The 16,673-nt window shown below is 48.0% G+C and overlaps 1 protein-coding gene across 1 annotated transcript in view; it reads right to left on the reverse strand.

Annotated features, from left to right (window-relative positions):
* Positions 1 to 16,117, reverse strand: part of INSR (insulin receptor) — a 28,934-nt gene extending 12,817 nt beyond the window's left edge. Inside the window, exons 1-8 of the mRNA XM_041480774.1 lie at positions 16,113 to 16,117; positions 10,061 to 10,206; positions 9,165 to 9,309; positions 8,710 to 8,924; positions 6,332 to 6,458; positions 5,456 to 5,706; positions 4,913 to 5,080; positions 4,041 to 4,242 (exon numbers count right to left, since the gene is read on the reverse strand). Of these exons, the coding sequence (XP_041336708.1) occupies positions 4,041 to 4,242; positions 4,913 to 5,080; positions 5,456 to 5,706; positions 6,332 to 6,458; positions 8,710 to 8,924; positions 9,165 to 9,309; positions 10,061 to 10,206; positions 16,113 to 16,117 (1,259 nt within the window). The remainder of the gene's footprint in view (positions 1 to 4,040; positions 4,243 to 4,912; positions 5,081 to 5,455; positions 5,707 to 6,331; positions 6,459 to 8,709; positions 8,925 to 9,164; positions 9,310 to 10,060; positions 10,207 to 16,112) is intronic.
* Between the last annotated feature and the right edge of the window lie 556 nt (positions 16,118 to 16,673).

Here is a 16,673-nt window from a genome sequence, read left to right on the forward strand (position 1 = left end):
ATTTTAACCTTTTCCCAAGAGATCAAATCTATGAAGTCCTTTTCAAGGCATGCATTTAGAACTCATGATTCTGATTACATATTCACTGTGTGGTTTTGTTAACCAAATGTTGCTCCTCAGGTTATTGCATTTCAGTCTGAAAATGTGATTTTTTCACTTGTAAAACCAGCACCTGCAGCTGACCATGTCACCTTCCCTGTCTGCACCTGAGTGCCACCAGACAGCTTTAGTATCAGGTTTTGTCAGCAAATAAACAGAATTAAGAAGCATTTGAAAATTTCACTTTCTTGGCAAGAAAAAAAAAAAAAAAAAAAAAGAAAGAAGGGCTAAGTACCAAACCAAAAGTGCCAGAAGTGCTCAATCTAACACTCTTATGTGCTGTCACATATTTGCCATGGGGAATTCCAGGTCAGGAACTAACCAAGGTGGTGAATCAGTAACTGGATTCAGTTACACAAAAGGAATTAATGCCAGTTGAAATCCAGACCATGTATTTTAAGGGGGTGATGATCTTTTTGTGTGTGTGTGCATGTGTGTGCAGCTATTAAAGGGTACAAAGAGTGACCTGATCTGAACCCACACTTGAGGCATCTCCAGGCTCTAAAAATGTAACAAGCTGTTGAAGCAAATCTTTGCTGCTGAACTGAACTTTCCACTGCCACCTCTGACCAGCAGGCCATGGCCAGCCCCAGCCCCAACAGGGATTTGCTCTGACAGGTCTCTGCCACCTTCCCTGCTTCCTCTGCCCTCCCTGGTGCAATTCTCCTCCTCCAGCAAAAGGCACCAGACAGAAAGCAGAGTTTGAGATGTCCTCAACATAAACACTGGGCTGCACACAACACAACACAAATATTCATGGAGTTGTCATCTTCACAGAATGGTTCGGGTGGGAAGGACCTCAAAGCCCATCCAGTGCCACCCCTGCCATGGCAGGGACACCTCCCACTGTCCCAGGCTGCTCCCAGCCCTGTCCAGCCTGGCCTTGGGCACTGCCAGGGATCCAGGGGCAGCCACAGCTGCTCTGGGCACCCTGTGCCAGGGCCTGCCCACCCTGCCAGCCAGAATTCCTTCCTGCAGAATATTCATCCACCTGATGACAAATAAGGATGGCAAACAGCAGGTTCAGCAAGCACATTCCAGTTTTAAGATTTCTCTTTCTTAATTACTAATTAACTCCTTTTGGAGCTGCTGTTCCCTCAGCCTGTGTGGTGCTGTGAGCAGTGTCCCCTCAGGATGGGGCAGAGTTCAGGGACCCAGCTCTGGGTCATGCCACCTCCCTCCTTGGGAAGGATTCCTTATGGTCAAACAGGACCTGGTTTGCATAAAAGCAAAGCTACACCCTCTGTTTATCCAGTGTGAATGTGATCCTCGTGTTCAAGGGAATTTTGTTTTTCATAAGTAAAACAGTAATTTGACCACCGATGCAACACAGAGTAAAATGCAAGAATTCCTTTCTTCTCAAGTAACAGAAAGTTAAGAAAAGCTTTTGAAGCTGTAAATCCCCAATCTTCCCATATTTATTATCCTGGATTTGCAGCAATTTTCTTGCCAAATTCTCTGTATTTTCTCAAGAGTTATTCCAGTGTAATTTTCATTGAGGCCATCTCAGCAGCTCCAGTGAGCTCCCTGTGAAACCCTCAGGTCCCTCCTGTCCTCACAGGTGCCATGGGGGGCCTGGAAGTGACCCCTCAGCACACACAGTATGGCCTGTGCTGGGGGATTCCAAAAATGCTTTTGGTACCTGAAGCCAAGCTTTTCCACACCCCTGAAACCACCCCAGGTCAGCTGGCCTGGCAAAAGCATTTTAGATTTGTCTGTACAATTAACTAAATTGGGAAACAGTAACTTTTAAAGAGAGTCATTCCTCAGATCTTGCTCCCCAGAAATACTGGGAATGGCACAAGTGTGTGTGACAGAGGACAGAGACCTGGGGCTGCTCCTGCTCTTGCTGCAGTGGTGATGGAGGGAATACCGGGAATGACACCCTGAGCAGCAGCCACTGAGCTCCCCTCTGCCTCTCAGGACTTCTTCTGAACCTTTCCCTGCTTCCCACAGAATGGAGGAGGGGTGAGGCTGGAGGGCACCTCTGGGGATTGTCTGGTCCCAGCCCCTGGCCCAAAGCAGGGGCAGCTGGAGCAGGTGGCTCAGGACCACGCCGGACTCTCCAGGGATGGAGACTCCACACACCCATCCCTGGGCAGCCTGTGCCAGGGTGTGACCAGCCCTGAGCTCCAACCCATGCAGAACTCCTCCAAAATGAGAGCAGATAAGCCAGGAAAGAAGAAACAAAGCATCAAAGAAACAAAGATGGCCACTTTGTTCAGCCCCAAAGGGGACCTGGAGTGAGCCACTGCCAGCTCTGCCTGCGCAGAGGAACATTCCTGAACTTCTGGCTTGGCTTTTTGTCACTGCCAGAGAAAACTGAGCCCCAGGAGGTGTGACAGTGGCTCCTGGAGTGGGTAATCAACGTGCCCAGTGGGAAGGAACTGTGATTTCCAGAGGGTGAGATCAGCCCTGCACTAAGGCTGGATCCTGCCCAGGGATCAGATCGCTGGGAACAGGGCAGGACGGGAGAAATGGCACATGGAAAACAAGAAGATATCAGGGAGAAACTGCTGGGATTCTGCTCCACTGGCATCTCATGTTCCCTGCTGGCCTCACCCCTGAGATTCCTCCCGTGACTGGCAAGCTCCTTCTCTCCAGGAGAGGCCACACAGCACCTCAGGAGAGGTCACTGAACTCTCAGGAGCCACCAAAAAAGCACCTGAAGTAAACCACACTCCTTGCTCCCTGCCAGGCTCTGTGAGCAGGTGATAGCACAGTATTCACAGGAGAAAGAATTCTGATTTATGTGCTGACAGCCTGGAGCCTGCCAGGGAAGACAAGCAGGGCACGTGGCAGCAGGGAGGCCTCTTCACCACTGGCTTGTTTTAGAGGATTAGTTGGCCATGGGATGTGGGGATTTTTTCCTCAGGAGGCTGACAAGGTGGCACATCCTGGTGATTGGTTTCTTCCTAAAATACATACCCCAGAAACTGGCCTGAGAAGCATCCTGGGCTGGCTGCACAATAAAATTGGGGGTGGGGAAAAGAAAAAAGAAATCAGACTGTCAGAATTGTCTGCCTGCATCAGGAGGAGTTTGGCTTTTGCATATGGCTTGGCTCTCCTCTGCTTTGGAATATGTCATGTCCTGGCATCCTGTGGCACACTGGAGCTCATCCTGATGGGCACCAACAGCCAGGGAACAGCAAAAGGAGGGATTCTGCTCAAGCTTCCAGGTGAGGACTGCAGGCACCAGGGCAGGGAACCCCAGGGATGCCTTAACAGGGAAAATGCTCAGTGCAGTGACCCAGCTTTTGTCAGGCAGCTGTAAATGCAGGTTTGCTGGCTGAGGGCAGCAAGCAGAGAATAAATTTAGAGCACAAAAGGCATGAGAGGGAAGAGGGTAAATCACCACAGATTCTACCCTGCTCCCCAGCATTTCCTCCCCAGGCTGCAGATGAAGTGTGAAGACATTCAACACCACTTAATGTGACACCAAGTGTGCCACTGCAAACAGGACATTCACCACCCACAGCACTCACATTCCTCATGGTATTGGAGGTATTTCCCACACTAAGTGAAGGGAGACCACAAATACCACGCTGAAGGACGAGGCTGTGGCCTGGTAAACTGCCCTTCTCCTTTCTTTTCAACTCAATGAAAAACTTGACCACAAAATTTCGAGACAGGAAAAGAAAATCGCTATTTTTGGCATCATCTGATGCCAGACGAGCTGCAGGCTGTTTGTTAAGGATTCTCACTTTATTCTTGAGCTGAGGAGAATTTAGGGACAGGAAATGAAAGCAGGAGCTTCCCAATCTGCAGGAACATCTGTGGTAGGTGCTCTGCTCTCCCCATTCCAACACCCATATCCAGCTGGGCTAGACAGGCTCACAGAAGCCTGGCAATGTGGCTGTGTCCAACCTGGTATTTTTATTTAATCCTCAATTACATTTCCCTGCCCCTGACCCCCGGACAGTCCTGTTTGATGTTCTCACCTGGGCACAAAAACCTCGTTGTGGAGATAATTCTCAAAGGTCTTGCGGAAAGCAGACTCCTCCAGCTCCTTCTGGATCTGGGAGTCTGTTTTAGGACAGGAGCAACATTCCCCACTGACATCCTCAGCTTCACTCTGATTATACTTCTGGGGGTCTTCAGATTCAAAAGGAGGAGACCATGTCCTTGAGGGCAGCTTTAATCCTGGGGACAAAACAGTTTTAGTGTCACTTGTGCCTGTCTTGGCAGAAGATGTTTATCCTACAAAAAGATCCCAAACCAGTGTACACAGGATTCATGGCACATTTGGGCATCTCATATTTCACATCCAGGGCTGAGCAGTTCCCTCTTTTCTACAGGCCTTTAATTCAAAAATGCTATTTTTGAAATGGTGTTTGGATGCTGCTTTATCCCAGTTCAGGTAACACAGGGCAGTAGATGAGATTTTGGAAGTCCTCAGTGAAATTCTGTGGTCTCAAGGAATTTCAAACCAGGCACCAGCTGCCTTCAAAAGTTAACTTGGCCCTGAGCTCCAGCAGCACCCAAATTTTTAACTTTACTATCTCCATGGCTGCTACTAAATTTATAATTCAATTTAAAAGGAGAGAGGGCAGAAGGGAAATTCCCCAAAGGAAAAAACATGTGATTACTTAGTAAAGAACTTTTTTAGACCTTTTGCACATACCTTGGCAGTAGCACCTAATGTAACAGAACAGGGAGGGACAGAGCTGATTCCAGAAAAACAGTCCTGAATCCAGCAGGATTGGGCCCACAGAGCACCCCCAAGACAAAAACCCCAGAGCACCCCCAAGACAAAAACTCCAGTTCTGGGAGAGACTGATGGAAAGGCCTGGAGGGAGAAGCACCCACTCACCTTTCAGGCAGTAATCGAGTTCATAGAGCTCACTGTCCTCTGCCTGCTGCTGCCAGTACACCAGGTAGTGTGTGATGTTCCCGTTGGGCTCCGAGGGCGGCTTCCACTTGAGGATGATTTGGGATGAGGAGTTGGACACAGAGATGGGATCTAACGGGACTGACGGAACTGCAGGGGTGGGGAGAGACAGAGGTCACTGCACTGCCTCAGAGCCTGGCAAAGCAGGCACCAGACAGGCAAATTTCCATTCCTACGGCAATCAAGCATTCCCTGGCACCCAGCAGGCTCCTCCAGGCTGGGCTGGACCATTCTGGAGGTCTCTTCCAGCCTTATCTTAACAAGGCCACACAAACTGAAGAGGTGCCCATCGGCACCATCTGCAATCACACCCCTGGTTTAGGAATTCCCTCCTACACAGCAGGGCAGTGGGAAGTTTCCTGGATAATTCCCCCCTACCAAAGCAGGGCAGTGGGAAGTTTCCTGGATAACCCCCAGGCAGACTTAGTTAGGGCTGGTTTCAGCCCAGGAGGGTGCTGCACTGACCCGTGGCGTTGGTCTGCACGTAGATGATCTCGCTCTTGGCGCCGTACGTCCGCCGCTCGTCGGAGAAGGTGACCAGGGTTTTCACAAACACTGCGTACTGTGTCCAGGGCTTCAGGCCCCTCAGGAGCCACCCTGGCTGGGCCTGGGCTTTGGGCTCGTTGGAGCGTGGTGGGGGATCAACATCCACAACTGTCCAACTGTTGGAGCCACAGGCGTCCTGGCCATCGAACTCCGTCACGTTCTGGTAGGGACTTGAGGAAAGAGAAGGCTCTAATTAACAGAATCCTCAATCAGGCTCTTAAAAACAATTCTAAAGACACACTGGAAGTTATCACCTTTTACCCTTCAGAGAAAGTAAAATTATCTCATGGTATTTATTCTGAAAGGGAGGCATTGGGAGCTTTGTTACCTGGGTCTCCAACAGCATCACAGAGCAGAATCTGTGCCACACATGACCCCAGCAAATAAATCCAGACTGATTTATTGTCAGCTTTATGAAAATCAGCTTGGGTACCTTGATTCTAAAATAATATTTCCCACCACAAAGGGGATAAAACCCTCAGCATTCCACAGAGATAGTGGGGATATGAGAAACTCCATGGTTCAAGTATGTGTGTCTAGAACAGCAGGAATAACTAAAGTTTGGATTGTTCTTAAATGAGGAACTGTGACTGTGCACAAGTCAGGGATCTTAATGAACACTGCTATTGAAGGGTATCACTGGAAACTTCAGCGTGAGAGCCACAAAATCAGAGACTAAACAGCTTTGCCTACAGCAAAAACATCCAGCAGGTTTAACATCCACCTCTGAATGCCAGCTGCTGCTGCTGGCAGCCCAGCAAGGCCACTGCTGTGTGACCTCAGGGGATCACTTACGCCTCCTTGTAGAACAGCATAAACCCCAGGAGGTCACGGAAATCAGGGGGCCAGTAGGGCTCCCACTTCAGCAGGATCTTGTCATGAGAAGTCCTAATGGAAGAAAATTTCAGCAGTTCGTTTTCACCTGTAAAGAGTGAGAAGTGACAATAGTTTTATTGATGCTGAAAAATTAAGCATTTTGTTTTTAATTTTCTTAGAAGTTTAAAATAAATGTGAGGATGTTGGCACTGAGAAGAGCTGCCCAGTAAAACCTTATCTTACTTGGCAGCCGTTCCTACCTCAAATCAGTGGCTGGTATCAATGCCCTCCTAAATTAATTATTTAAATTTTTCTATGATTTCATGAAAACGACTCTGTAGAAGAGCTGAACTAAATTCTAAGAAGTGGGAAATCTAAAGGCAACACATTCCACAACTGATGATGAACTGCACAGCTGAACCCAGCAATACGGTTTGCACAGAAGGCAAGAGGCCACAGAAATGAAGCAGAAGAATTTCCAGCCCTGCCCAGGACTAGTGAGGTCCCTCTGCAAACAGGAGGGTGTTTGCAGGAGGATGGAGCTCAAGGGACATGGTACTACATGGTTTTGCCCCCAGCCCAAGTGGCTCTGACTGAATTTGCTATTCCTGCAGTAGCTGCAACAGGAGGAAGAACATTTATTTCACTGGCACCACATCCAGAACAAACAGGGGTGCTTTTTTTTCCCCTTTATATTTTTTCTTTTTTAGTAAACAGGATGCTGCCAATGTGAAAGCTGAGCTTGAAATGTAAAAGCAAACAAAAAGCCAAACAACCTGGCAAGCTGTGGTTTGAGGTGGGGGTGGCACAGACACCAGCTCAGCAGGGTGAGGGTAAAGCTGCCAAGGAGAAATGCAACTGTCTCCTCCAGCTGCCTTCACACCAAACATCAGCTCAGGAGCCACAGGCAGAGCTGGATCTACCCAAATTCAGGTTCATCCCCAATGTGGGAAGAGTTTTTCAGTGTCCCACGGGAGGAGATGAACTTTACAGACAGCTGATTCCTTGTGCTCCTTCCCTCTGCCCAGGCTGGAGCTGTGGTGCCCCAGAGGCTCCGTGTGTGTTTTTCACTGTCCCTGCCAGTTTTCAGGTCACAGCATTGCATTCCCCTCTCCCACTGTGCTGGCCTGGCTGCCTGTGTTGATATGTGGGAAACCAGACCAGGAAACTGAGTCAACTGAAAGATCTTCACTTTTTAGGTCTGTTCACAAACAGCTACATCAACGAGGGGCAACGAGGACAGGATCAGGGATCACAAAATCCTGGAATGTTTCAGGTGGGAAAGGACCTTGGGCTCTTCTGGCAGTGCTGTCCCCAAAAGCAGAGGGACAATGAAGCCACAGGATGCCCCAAGCTGTCCTGCAGGTTGTGAGCCAGGACCTGAAATCCCGGTTCAGTCAATGGTGGGCTTCTTTGGTGGAAACCATAACACAGCTGCTGGAATACTGCATGGATGGGTCACTGCCTCTGTCCCCATGTCCTGCACAGAATACCCTGAGCTGCAAGGGGCCCACGACCACCTGCACGTGCTCCTGTTCCTGTGTGCAGGTGAATCTCTGAGCAATGAATCAGAGCAGAGACACCACCAGCTCAGAACAAAGCTGGGATTTTCCTGCCCCTGATTACTTCCACAACCTGGTTCAGCACAGAGTCCTGGTACAAACAGGGAAAGGGGATTGTTGGTGGCACAGAAAGGGAGCAAACAGCAGGACTGGGGGTGCAGAAGGACTGCATTTCTTGCAGTATTGCTGCCAAAATAAGTGTCTGCAGAACCCCATCTTCAGCAGCACAACTTCAAAGCCCACCCTGTGCTGTTTGCTGACACAGGAGCTGCTGATCGTTGTTCCTGAAGAAAGCTGCTGGGTGAAAAACCTCAGAGAGGCATTGCAAAAATTGTTGGAAAATTTTTCTCTGCCTGTTGTCATGGCAATTGCCTCACATGGCCATAGGGATGGGTGGAAGTCCTGTTTCTCCCGTGTTTATTCCATGTTGCCTCATGACATGGGAAAAGCAGATTATGACTATTAATCAGGTACTCAGCAGTAACACAAAGTCTCAGCCTGGGCAGAGGTTACACTGTGCTAAACTCTTCAAAAAGACACAATAAATACACTCCCAGCCCCAAAAACCTCCCAGGATTTTGTGGGACCGAGGGTGCCAGAGGGAGATCCCGTGGGGACTTTTACTTGTGGCACGGTGAGTGCACAGGCAAGGGGCACATCTGCTGCTTTACCAAAGGGATGAAAAGGGATGAAAAGGCCATGGAAAAACATCATGGGATGGGCTGGGAGAAAGAGGAGCATGAGGAGAGCAAGGCAGAGGGAAAGGGAAGCAAGGCTGTGTTCTGATGTTCTTACAGGAGGCCTGATCCCCGTTGGTCTTCAGGGCTATGTCATTCCTCTCCTGACGCCCCTTAGTCCCAGAGATCTCTTCCATCTTGTGGATTTCTGACAAGCACAGCTTGGGGTTGTAATGGAAGAAGAGTTTGCCCCGTGCAATAGTGAGGTTGTGTTTGCTCCAGTCCCAGAGCTGGCGAAGATTCTGGTTGTCCAAGGCATAGAAGGAATAATTCCTGAAAGCAAGAGAATGAAAACATGGGTTGGGAGGGGATGCATGGAAAACTCTTTTTGCACTAATCCAGACATCAAAGAAAAATGAATGTGAATTGTCTGCCCTGGGAGGGCACAAGCCATGGGCAGAGGAACATTTAAAAATAACTTGGGAATTGTTTCCCAATACAAATCACCCTGAGAGAACTGGCACTCCTTGTACTTCAAAGCATTCAAATAAAGCATCTTTTGAGAGAACTCACCCAGCTTCAAGTGTCTCTCCTCTGATCAGATGGAGTTTCCGAAAAAAGGAAAGAGAAACCAAGGCGTAGGAGCGGCGGATTTTGAGGTAACCTGAGATTTCTTCTATCAAGCCAAGGTTTGCTTCCAGCTCAGCTGCTATGTTATCTACAGAGAGAAAAACATTGGGAAGAGTTTGCAGGTATCACAGAGAAAAAGACCCACACATCACATGAATATTAAACAATTAACGTTAATATTAAACAATTAACATTAATATGAAACAATTAAAGCCCAAGCATTAATATTTAACAATATTAATTATTGTATTTGCTGAGACCCTCGTGGCAGGGAGGAATGATGAATCTGACTCCATGTTCTCAGAAGGCTAATTTATTCTTTTATGATACTATATTATATTAAAAAATACTATACTATACTAAAGAATACAGAAAGGATACTTACTGAATGCTAAAAAGATAATAAAGAAAACCTCGTGACTCTCTCCAGAGTCCTGATACAGGCTGGCACTGATTGGCCAAAGAGTAAAAATAATTCACACCAGAACCCAATGAAACAATCACCTGTGGGTAAACAATCCCCAACCACATTCCGTATGAGCAAAACAGAGGAGAAGCAAATGAGATAATAATATTTTCCTTTTTCTGAGGCTTCTCAGCTTCCCAGGGGAAAAATCCAGGGCGAAGGGATTTTTCCAGAGAATGTGAACGCGACAATTAATAAACATTAATATTTAATTTCTTTATGCTAATTCAGGAGAACTGGCATAACAAAAAACGTCAAACGAAAGCCTTTGCTTTGTGCTGGTTTCTCCGGGTCCCTCTGAGGCTGAGGGTGCCCAGAGCCAAGGGGGTGGGTGTCCCTGGCTGCCAGCCCCTGCCCAGCCGTGCCCACTCACTTCCCCCGCGGATGTTGATGACCAGGCTGCCGTTGAGCACCGTGCAGCCCCGCAGCTCCTGCGCCGACGTCACCGAGTCGATGGTCTTCTCCTTGCCGAAGTCGCACACCTTGGGGCAGGGCCCAGCGCAGGGCGTGCAGTGCAGGCTGCAAAACAGCACAGGAGGGGAGCCAGGTCAGGCAGGGTGGCCCCAGCAGTGCCCCAAAGCTGAGTGATCAATCTGAAGTGATGATACGTCGTGGGTTTGCTTTTTAGGAACTCCAAAGAGAGGCAAAGAATCATGGAATTGGAACGGATCTTAAAGCTCATCCAATTCCAACCCTTTCTACACCTTGCACTGGACCAGGTTGCCCCAAGCCCCATCCAACCTGGCCTTGAAAATAACTGCTGATAAATTTAAATGGTCTTAAATTGTCACTTCCACACTTCAAACGTGAATCATTCCATCCCTTCCTACAAAACAAAATGAAGTGACCTGAATTATTGTGAAGAGGGAATTGGCCACGATGCTGGCCAGTGCTCTCCATCCCAGGGCTTTCAAGATAACAAATCCCAGCCCAATATTCATCTCAAAATCATTAACCAAACGTGTAATTGATGAGTGGAGAGCTGGCCCTGCATCTGTGAATCCTCTGATTGAGGACTGCACAACACAATGTTGCTTTAAAAGAAGGCAAGAATGCGCTTTGTGCTCTGGGGAAATACTGCTTAAATAGCACGAGCTGATGGCTTGCCCTGGTCACACCACCACAAGAATGTGTTCCCAACTAGTTCAGAGAAAGAAATGCTCTAGGAAGAGCAGGGAGCAGAGCTGTGAGGTCCCACTGGCAGCAGCCTGGAACAGCACAGGGGAGGCCACGGGGCTGTTGCACAAGCAGCACAGCTACTTTGGGGGCTGTTTGTTGGTTCTTTGGAAAAGCAAAACAGGAAATGGCAGAAAAAGTCCTGTTAAGAGTGAATTCCCTGAAATTATTATGGCAGGAGCAAATACATGCAAGCACAAAGTGACCAATATTCATAGGAAATCTGACTCACCACAATACAGAATGGTAATGCGGGACAAACAACCAAGTTTTCAGTGATAAACAGCTCAGCACCATAAATTATTTAATTCCTTTGTCAAAACCCCCTGGGAATAGACAGAATGGCTGTTCCCTGCTTTGATTCGTGCTACACTTGTTTGTTACATTGTGCGTTTATGTCTGGCACAGCTTGAACCTGTTCAATGAAAGTAATTACAGGGATGGGGGACAGATATTCCGAGAACGAGCACTCCGAGGACGCTGTGCTCTCTTCATTAGCCACGGCCTCTCCCTGCTGTGCTTTCCCAGCCTGGTTCCCTGGCCTTCCAGAGGGGAGGGAAGCAGGGCTGCTAAAGCCTCTCCACTGCCCACGCCGTTCCAGCTTGTGGATGCTCTTCCTTGTCATCTCCCCATCTCCCTTTCCCACTTTTTCCAAACTTGACAGGAAGAAAGGGAAGAATAAACTAGCAGCCCATGGCAGGGAGAGCTTTTAATGGCTTGAATTAGCAAGGTATTAGTTTGTAAATCATATTAAAGCAGACCAGGTGATTGCTCCAACACTGGAAACTCCTCCTGTGTGGATGCCATGGGACAGAGAGAAACAGCAAGCGTTTCTCACAGTTCCAGCTTCCAGTGTAAATTTCAGTGTAAATTCTGCCTCATCTCCACCCTTCAGCGCAAATTCCGCCTCATCTCCTCCACCACCTTTCAGTGTAAATTCTGCCTCATCTCCAGCTTTCAGCGCAAATTCTGCCTCATCTCCTCCAGCTTCCAGTGTAAATTCTGCCTCATCTCCCCCTTTCACTTGTCAGTGCAAATTCTGCCTCATCTCCACTTGGTAGAGCAAATTCTGCCTCATCTCCTCCAGCTTTCAGTGTAAATTTCAGTGTAAATCTGCCTCATCTCCACCCTTCAGCGCAAATTCTGCCTCATGTCCTCCACCACCTTTCAGTGTAAATTCTGCCTCATCTCCCCCTTTCACCTGTCAGTGCAAAATCTGCCTCATCTCCAGCCTTCTGTGCTAATTCTGCCTCATCTCCATTTTGTAAAATCTGCCCTATCTGCACTTGTCAGTGTAAATTCTGCCTCATCTCCCTCTTTCAGTGTAAATTCTGCTTCATCTCCCCCTTTCAGTGTAAATTCTGCCTCATTTCCACCATTCAGTGCAAATTCTGCCTCATCTCCCTCTTTCAGTGTAAATTCTGCTTCATCTCCCCCTTTCAGTGTAAATTCTGCCTCATTTCCACCATTCAGTGCAAATTCTGCCTCATCTCCACTTAGCTGTGCAAATTCTGCCTCATTTCCACCATTCAGTGCAAATTCTGCCTCGTGTCCACTTAGCAGTGTAAATTCTACCTCATCTCCAGCTTTCAATGTGAATTCTGCCTCATCTCCTCCTTTCAGTGCAAATTCCACATTCTAAGAACGTTTTTGAGGAGTCTTACCATTCATCCTCACAATTAATCAATGCTCATCTTCAAGAGAAGAAAACTGAGTTTTCCTGCTCCCTCAGTCCAGCACTGTGAGGCTCCAGGAGAGCCCTGGTGACTCTGGTGTCATTCCTGAAGCTCAGGAGTGATGAGACTCCACACCAAGATCTTCCCAGCCTGGCACAGCCACTTTCAGCCAGAAAATTCTTGCTCCTCAGTTTTAAACAAATGAAGTTTCCTACAGCAGTACTGCAAATAACACGTGTCCAACAGCACTTTTACACAACCCTCCATCTTTATCAGGATTTGCTTCCCATCTGTCTATCACCCTGTCCCTGGTTTCCTGGAGGAAGCCCTGGCACCAACACAAGCTCTTCAGTGGCTCTCCCAACAAGTCCACAAAGAAGGGCACCCACAAGTGTTATTGCTTGAGGGATTTATGGTTTTCTTTTTAATTACTCATTACTTAGCACCCCACAACAGCTTTAACAAGCAGTTTGGGCTCTGAACTCCAAACCAAGCAGAGCAAACACCGTGAGTAGCTCGGGGAGGAGCAGGAGGGCAGGATGAACAAACCCAGGGAAGCTCCAGGAGAAGGTCAGTCCTGCCCCTCAGCATCTCCACGCTCAGTGTGAGAGGTTCAAAGGAGGCTGAAATGATCAAAAACAACTCTGTAACCCAGAACACACCAAGAACTCCATGTCAGGAAAGAGAACACAGCTGAAATCAGCAGCCCAAGGGCCAACACCAATGCCAAGCAGGGCTTCAGAAGCAGGAAGAAGGGCTTTAGATGGGGGACAGTGACCTGGATTTATCCTCACAGCCTTTGAGATGCAGCTGTGAATTGCCAAGATGCAGATCAAGACACCTCTTGTCCTCACCAAACCACGGTGTCCTGTCTGAGGTAACACCTGAGCAGCTCCTGATGCCCTGCCTGAGCCCCCTCGGTGCAGGGAGCCAGCAATAAATCCTGAATTAACACCACCTGCCTCAACATCTCCCCAGCTTTATGTCCAACACCCAGTGTCCAGGCAGGAGGGGCTTTATTAATTTATTTATTATTTATTTTATCCTGACCCAGCGATGTCCAGAGATTAAATATTATCTCCATTCTGAAATATTATCTCTAAATTCTGGTTAAGGCACCTGAGCAGACCAGCAGTGGAATGTGGTCAAGTTTTATCCAGCCAAAGGAGCAGCATGTGGGAGCCACAGCACAACATGTTTGGATGATCCAACCCCCAGCTGTGTTAGGAAGAAAATCCCCCTCCGCCCCATGTTAGGAGATTGCAGAATTAAGTGTGCTAAAGCTGTTAATGCCATTCTTGGAATAAGCAGGACTAGATGAGGTAGTAAAGATGAGCAACCTCTGGTCTGCTCCAGCCTGATAAATCCCTTGAAGAAATATGAAATGGATAAAGCTGAAATTCCACCACAAGGACAATTTAATCTCAAATATCTTACTGCTTCCCTGTTAGTCCTTCAGTACAGGTGTCTTCTCTGCATCACTCATCCATTACAAAAAGCACAGGAATGTGTTTCAAATTAATTTCCTTTCCAACTTTTTGCCCTTTTCTAGCAACGGGTCTTATTTTGTGAACCTGTCACAAGCAGTACTTGATGAAATGCAATAGCCAAATAGCAACCTGCAGGTAACACCTTGCATTAGACTCAATATAAAATGGGAAGCTTGCTTTAAAAGCCAGGTTATACATGGATGTTTTAAATGGTTATACAAAGATGAGCACAGTCTAGCAACAGGTGTCCTGGCTGCAGTTTATTAGAAATATTTGCAACAGAAAATTCCAGGATTTAGTCCAAAGCACTATCCAACTTACTAATTCCAGCCTGGAATATCAAGGTTTGTGAGCAGGGGGAAAGCCTGGGCTGTTTCTCCCACACCTGTCCTGAGACAGAGATGTCCTGCAAGAAATCCTGCTCTGGTTGGTTCCTCCTTGGATCAGGGTCAGCTTGAAAAGCTGAAAGCACTGAAGCAAATGCAGGAATGGTTTGTGGGAGCTGGAGTGCAAGTGCTGCCAGCACAATTCCCTCTGTTCCTCACCAGTTTCCTCACAAAGGGAGTTTTCCCCTGCCTCTTTCATGCTCAGGAACTACAAAGTTTAAAGTATCCAAAAGACATCATTTGTTTTCCAAGGAGCAGCCAGGTAATTGGGAAAAGCCAGCCCTCATGCAAAGCACCCGGTGACACATGGCACCTACTTAACATTCTGTCACACAATATTTTTATTTAATTTGTTATGGAAACTAATCTTCAAAGCCCTCTGCTTATTTACACATTTTGAACTCAGCTGCAAGTATTCACAGGGCAGAAACCGCCTAAAGTCCCCACTCCAAAGGTTTTCAGAAGATACAATTAAACTATTTTTAAACCGTTCTTAACGTTTCTCTTTTTCCTGTTCCGCCAGCTTTTGATGTCTCAAAGACAGTTCGAAAAAAGCAAAGCACCCAAGGCAACAGCTCTTTTTCCATTAAGCACTCAAGACCAGAAATTCAATCACCATTTTGTGCAAATCCTCATTACCCAAGATCCTGAACAGATGTCATGACATTATCAAAGTCTGCATGCTAGAGAGCACCTCAAGTCATGTAAAACCTCTCCAGAGTATCTTCACTATGGTTTCTTACAACTGTAACTCCAGGCTATGTCACTCAGATGGACCAGAAATACGGGTTTTGTTTGGGTTTTTGCTGCCACGTTGTGCTTTCACTGCAGGCCAACACTGAATAGGTTTGTGCGCTTCATTGCCCTTCTCCACCGAGGTCTGCAGACCCCAATAGGCGCCATGGCACACAGAGATTTGCCTTTTTGTACAAAAAAATTGGCTCCCCAGGGAATGATCTTGGCCCCAGAGCTCCAGGAGCGTTTGGGCACTGCACTGCAGGCCAACACTGAATAGTTTGTGCACTTCATTGCCCTTCTCCACCGAAGTCTGCAGACCCCAATAGATGCCATGGCATGCAGAGATTTGCCTTTTTGGCTCCCCAGGGAATGATCTTGGCCCCAGAGCTCCAGGAGCGTTTGGGCACTGCTCCTAGGGATGCCCGGGGTGGGGTTTTTGGGGTGTTTGTACTCAAGGATCTTTGTGGGTGCCTCCCAACTCAGGACATTCTGTGGTTCTAAGGTGGCCTTTGGGAGCTCTGGCATGTGGGGAGGCTCAGGGCAGGTTCAGCCACAGCCCCCAGCCTCTGGTTAAGGGCTTTGGACAATCAGCACAGGGGAAAAAAAACAACTCCCCCCATTCCTCACAGAAAGTCCAAAGGGAACTCCACAAACCCACGCAAGGGCACGAAGGAACAGCTGTTCTGGGTAGGGGCAGAAGCCACCACGCTGCACCACAAAAACTGCTGTGGGGCCGTGGACCAGGACAAAGCTGCCCAGCACAGCCACCACACCTCCTCACCACATCTGGAGGAACTGGGTGCTCAAAACCCCTGTCCCGAAGCTGACCAAGACCACACCACCTCCTCACCACATCTGGAGGAACTGTGTGTTTAAACCCCCCCTCCTCACCACATCTGGAGAAAATGGGTGTTCAAAACCCCTGTCCCGAAGCTGACCAGACCACACCACCTCCTCACCACATCTAGAGGAACTGTGTGTTTAAACCCCCTGTCCCAAGGCTGCCCAAGAGCCTGACACGAACAAACCCGTGGAGAAACGCGGTGACACGAGGGGCTCCGACCTGTCCTTCCAGGATCCAATAAATATTTAACTCGCTGCTAGCGTGGCTCCCAAGACTGAGGGAACAATGCCTTTCCCAAACCTCTCTGATTAGAGATTCAAGCAGACATTTCTTGGTGCTGCTGGGGCCCAGCTCGGGGGGACAGGCGGCCGTGGAGTCAGCGCAAAGGAATTTCCACCTCCGGATCGCTCCGTGTTTCACCACTTCCCCGTGCTCCAGGTGGAAACAACACTCACCAGACTGTAAACACATTCCCGAGCCAGCACAGGTAACCAGGTATTTAACAGGCAAGTCAATTAAGCATTAAACTGTTAAAAACTTTAGTGTTAGGTCTTTTTTCTTGTTTTCTGTTAATAAAATGGTGAATTGTCCGAAAAAGAGGGAAAAACACCATTCAGGGTAAGTTTTGCTGTTCCTCTGGGATTCTCTGCCACTGGGTGGGTTTTAATATCAACAT

This window comes from Pyrgilauda ruficollis, unplaced genomic scaffold, assembly GCF_017590135.1.
Source record: "Pyrgilauda ruficollis isolate IOZ18807 unplaced genomic scaffold, ASM1759013v1 scaffold115, whole genome shotgun sequence".
Taxonomy (NCBI): domain Eukaryota; kingdom Metazoa; phylum Chordata; class Aves; order Passeriformes; family Passeridae; genus Pyrgilauda; species Pyrgilauda ruficollis.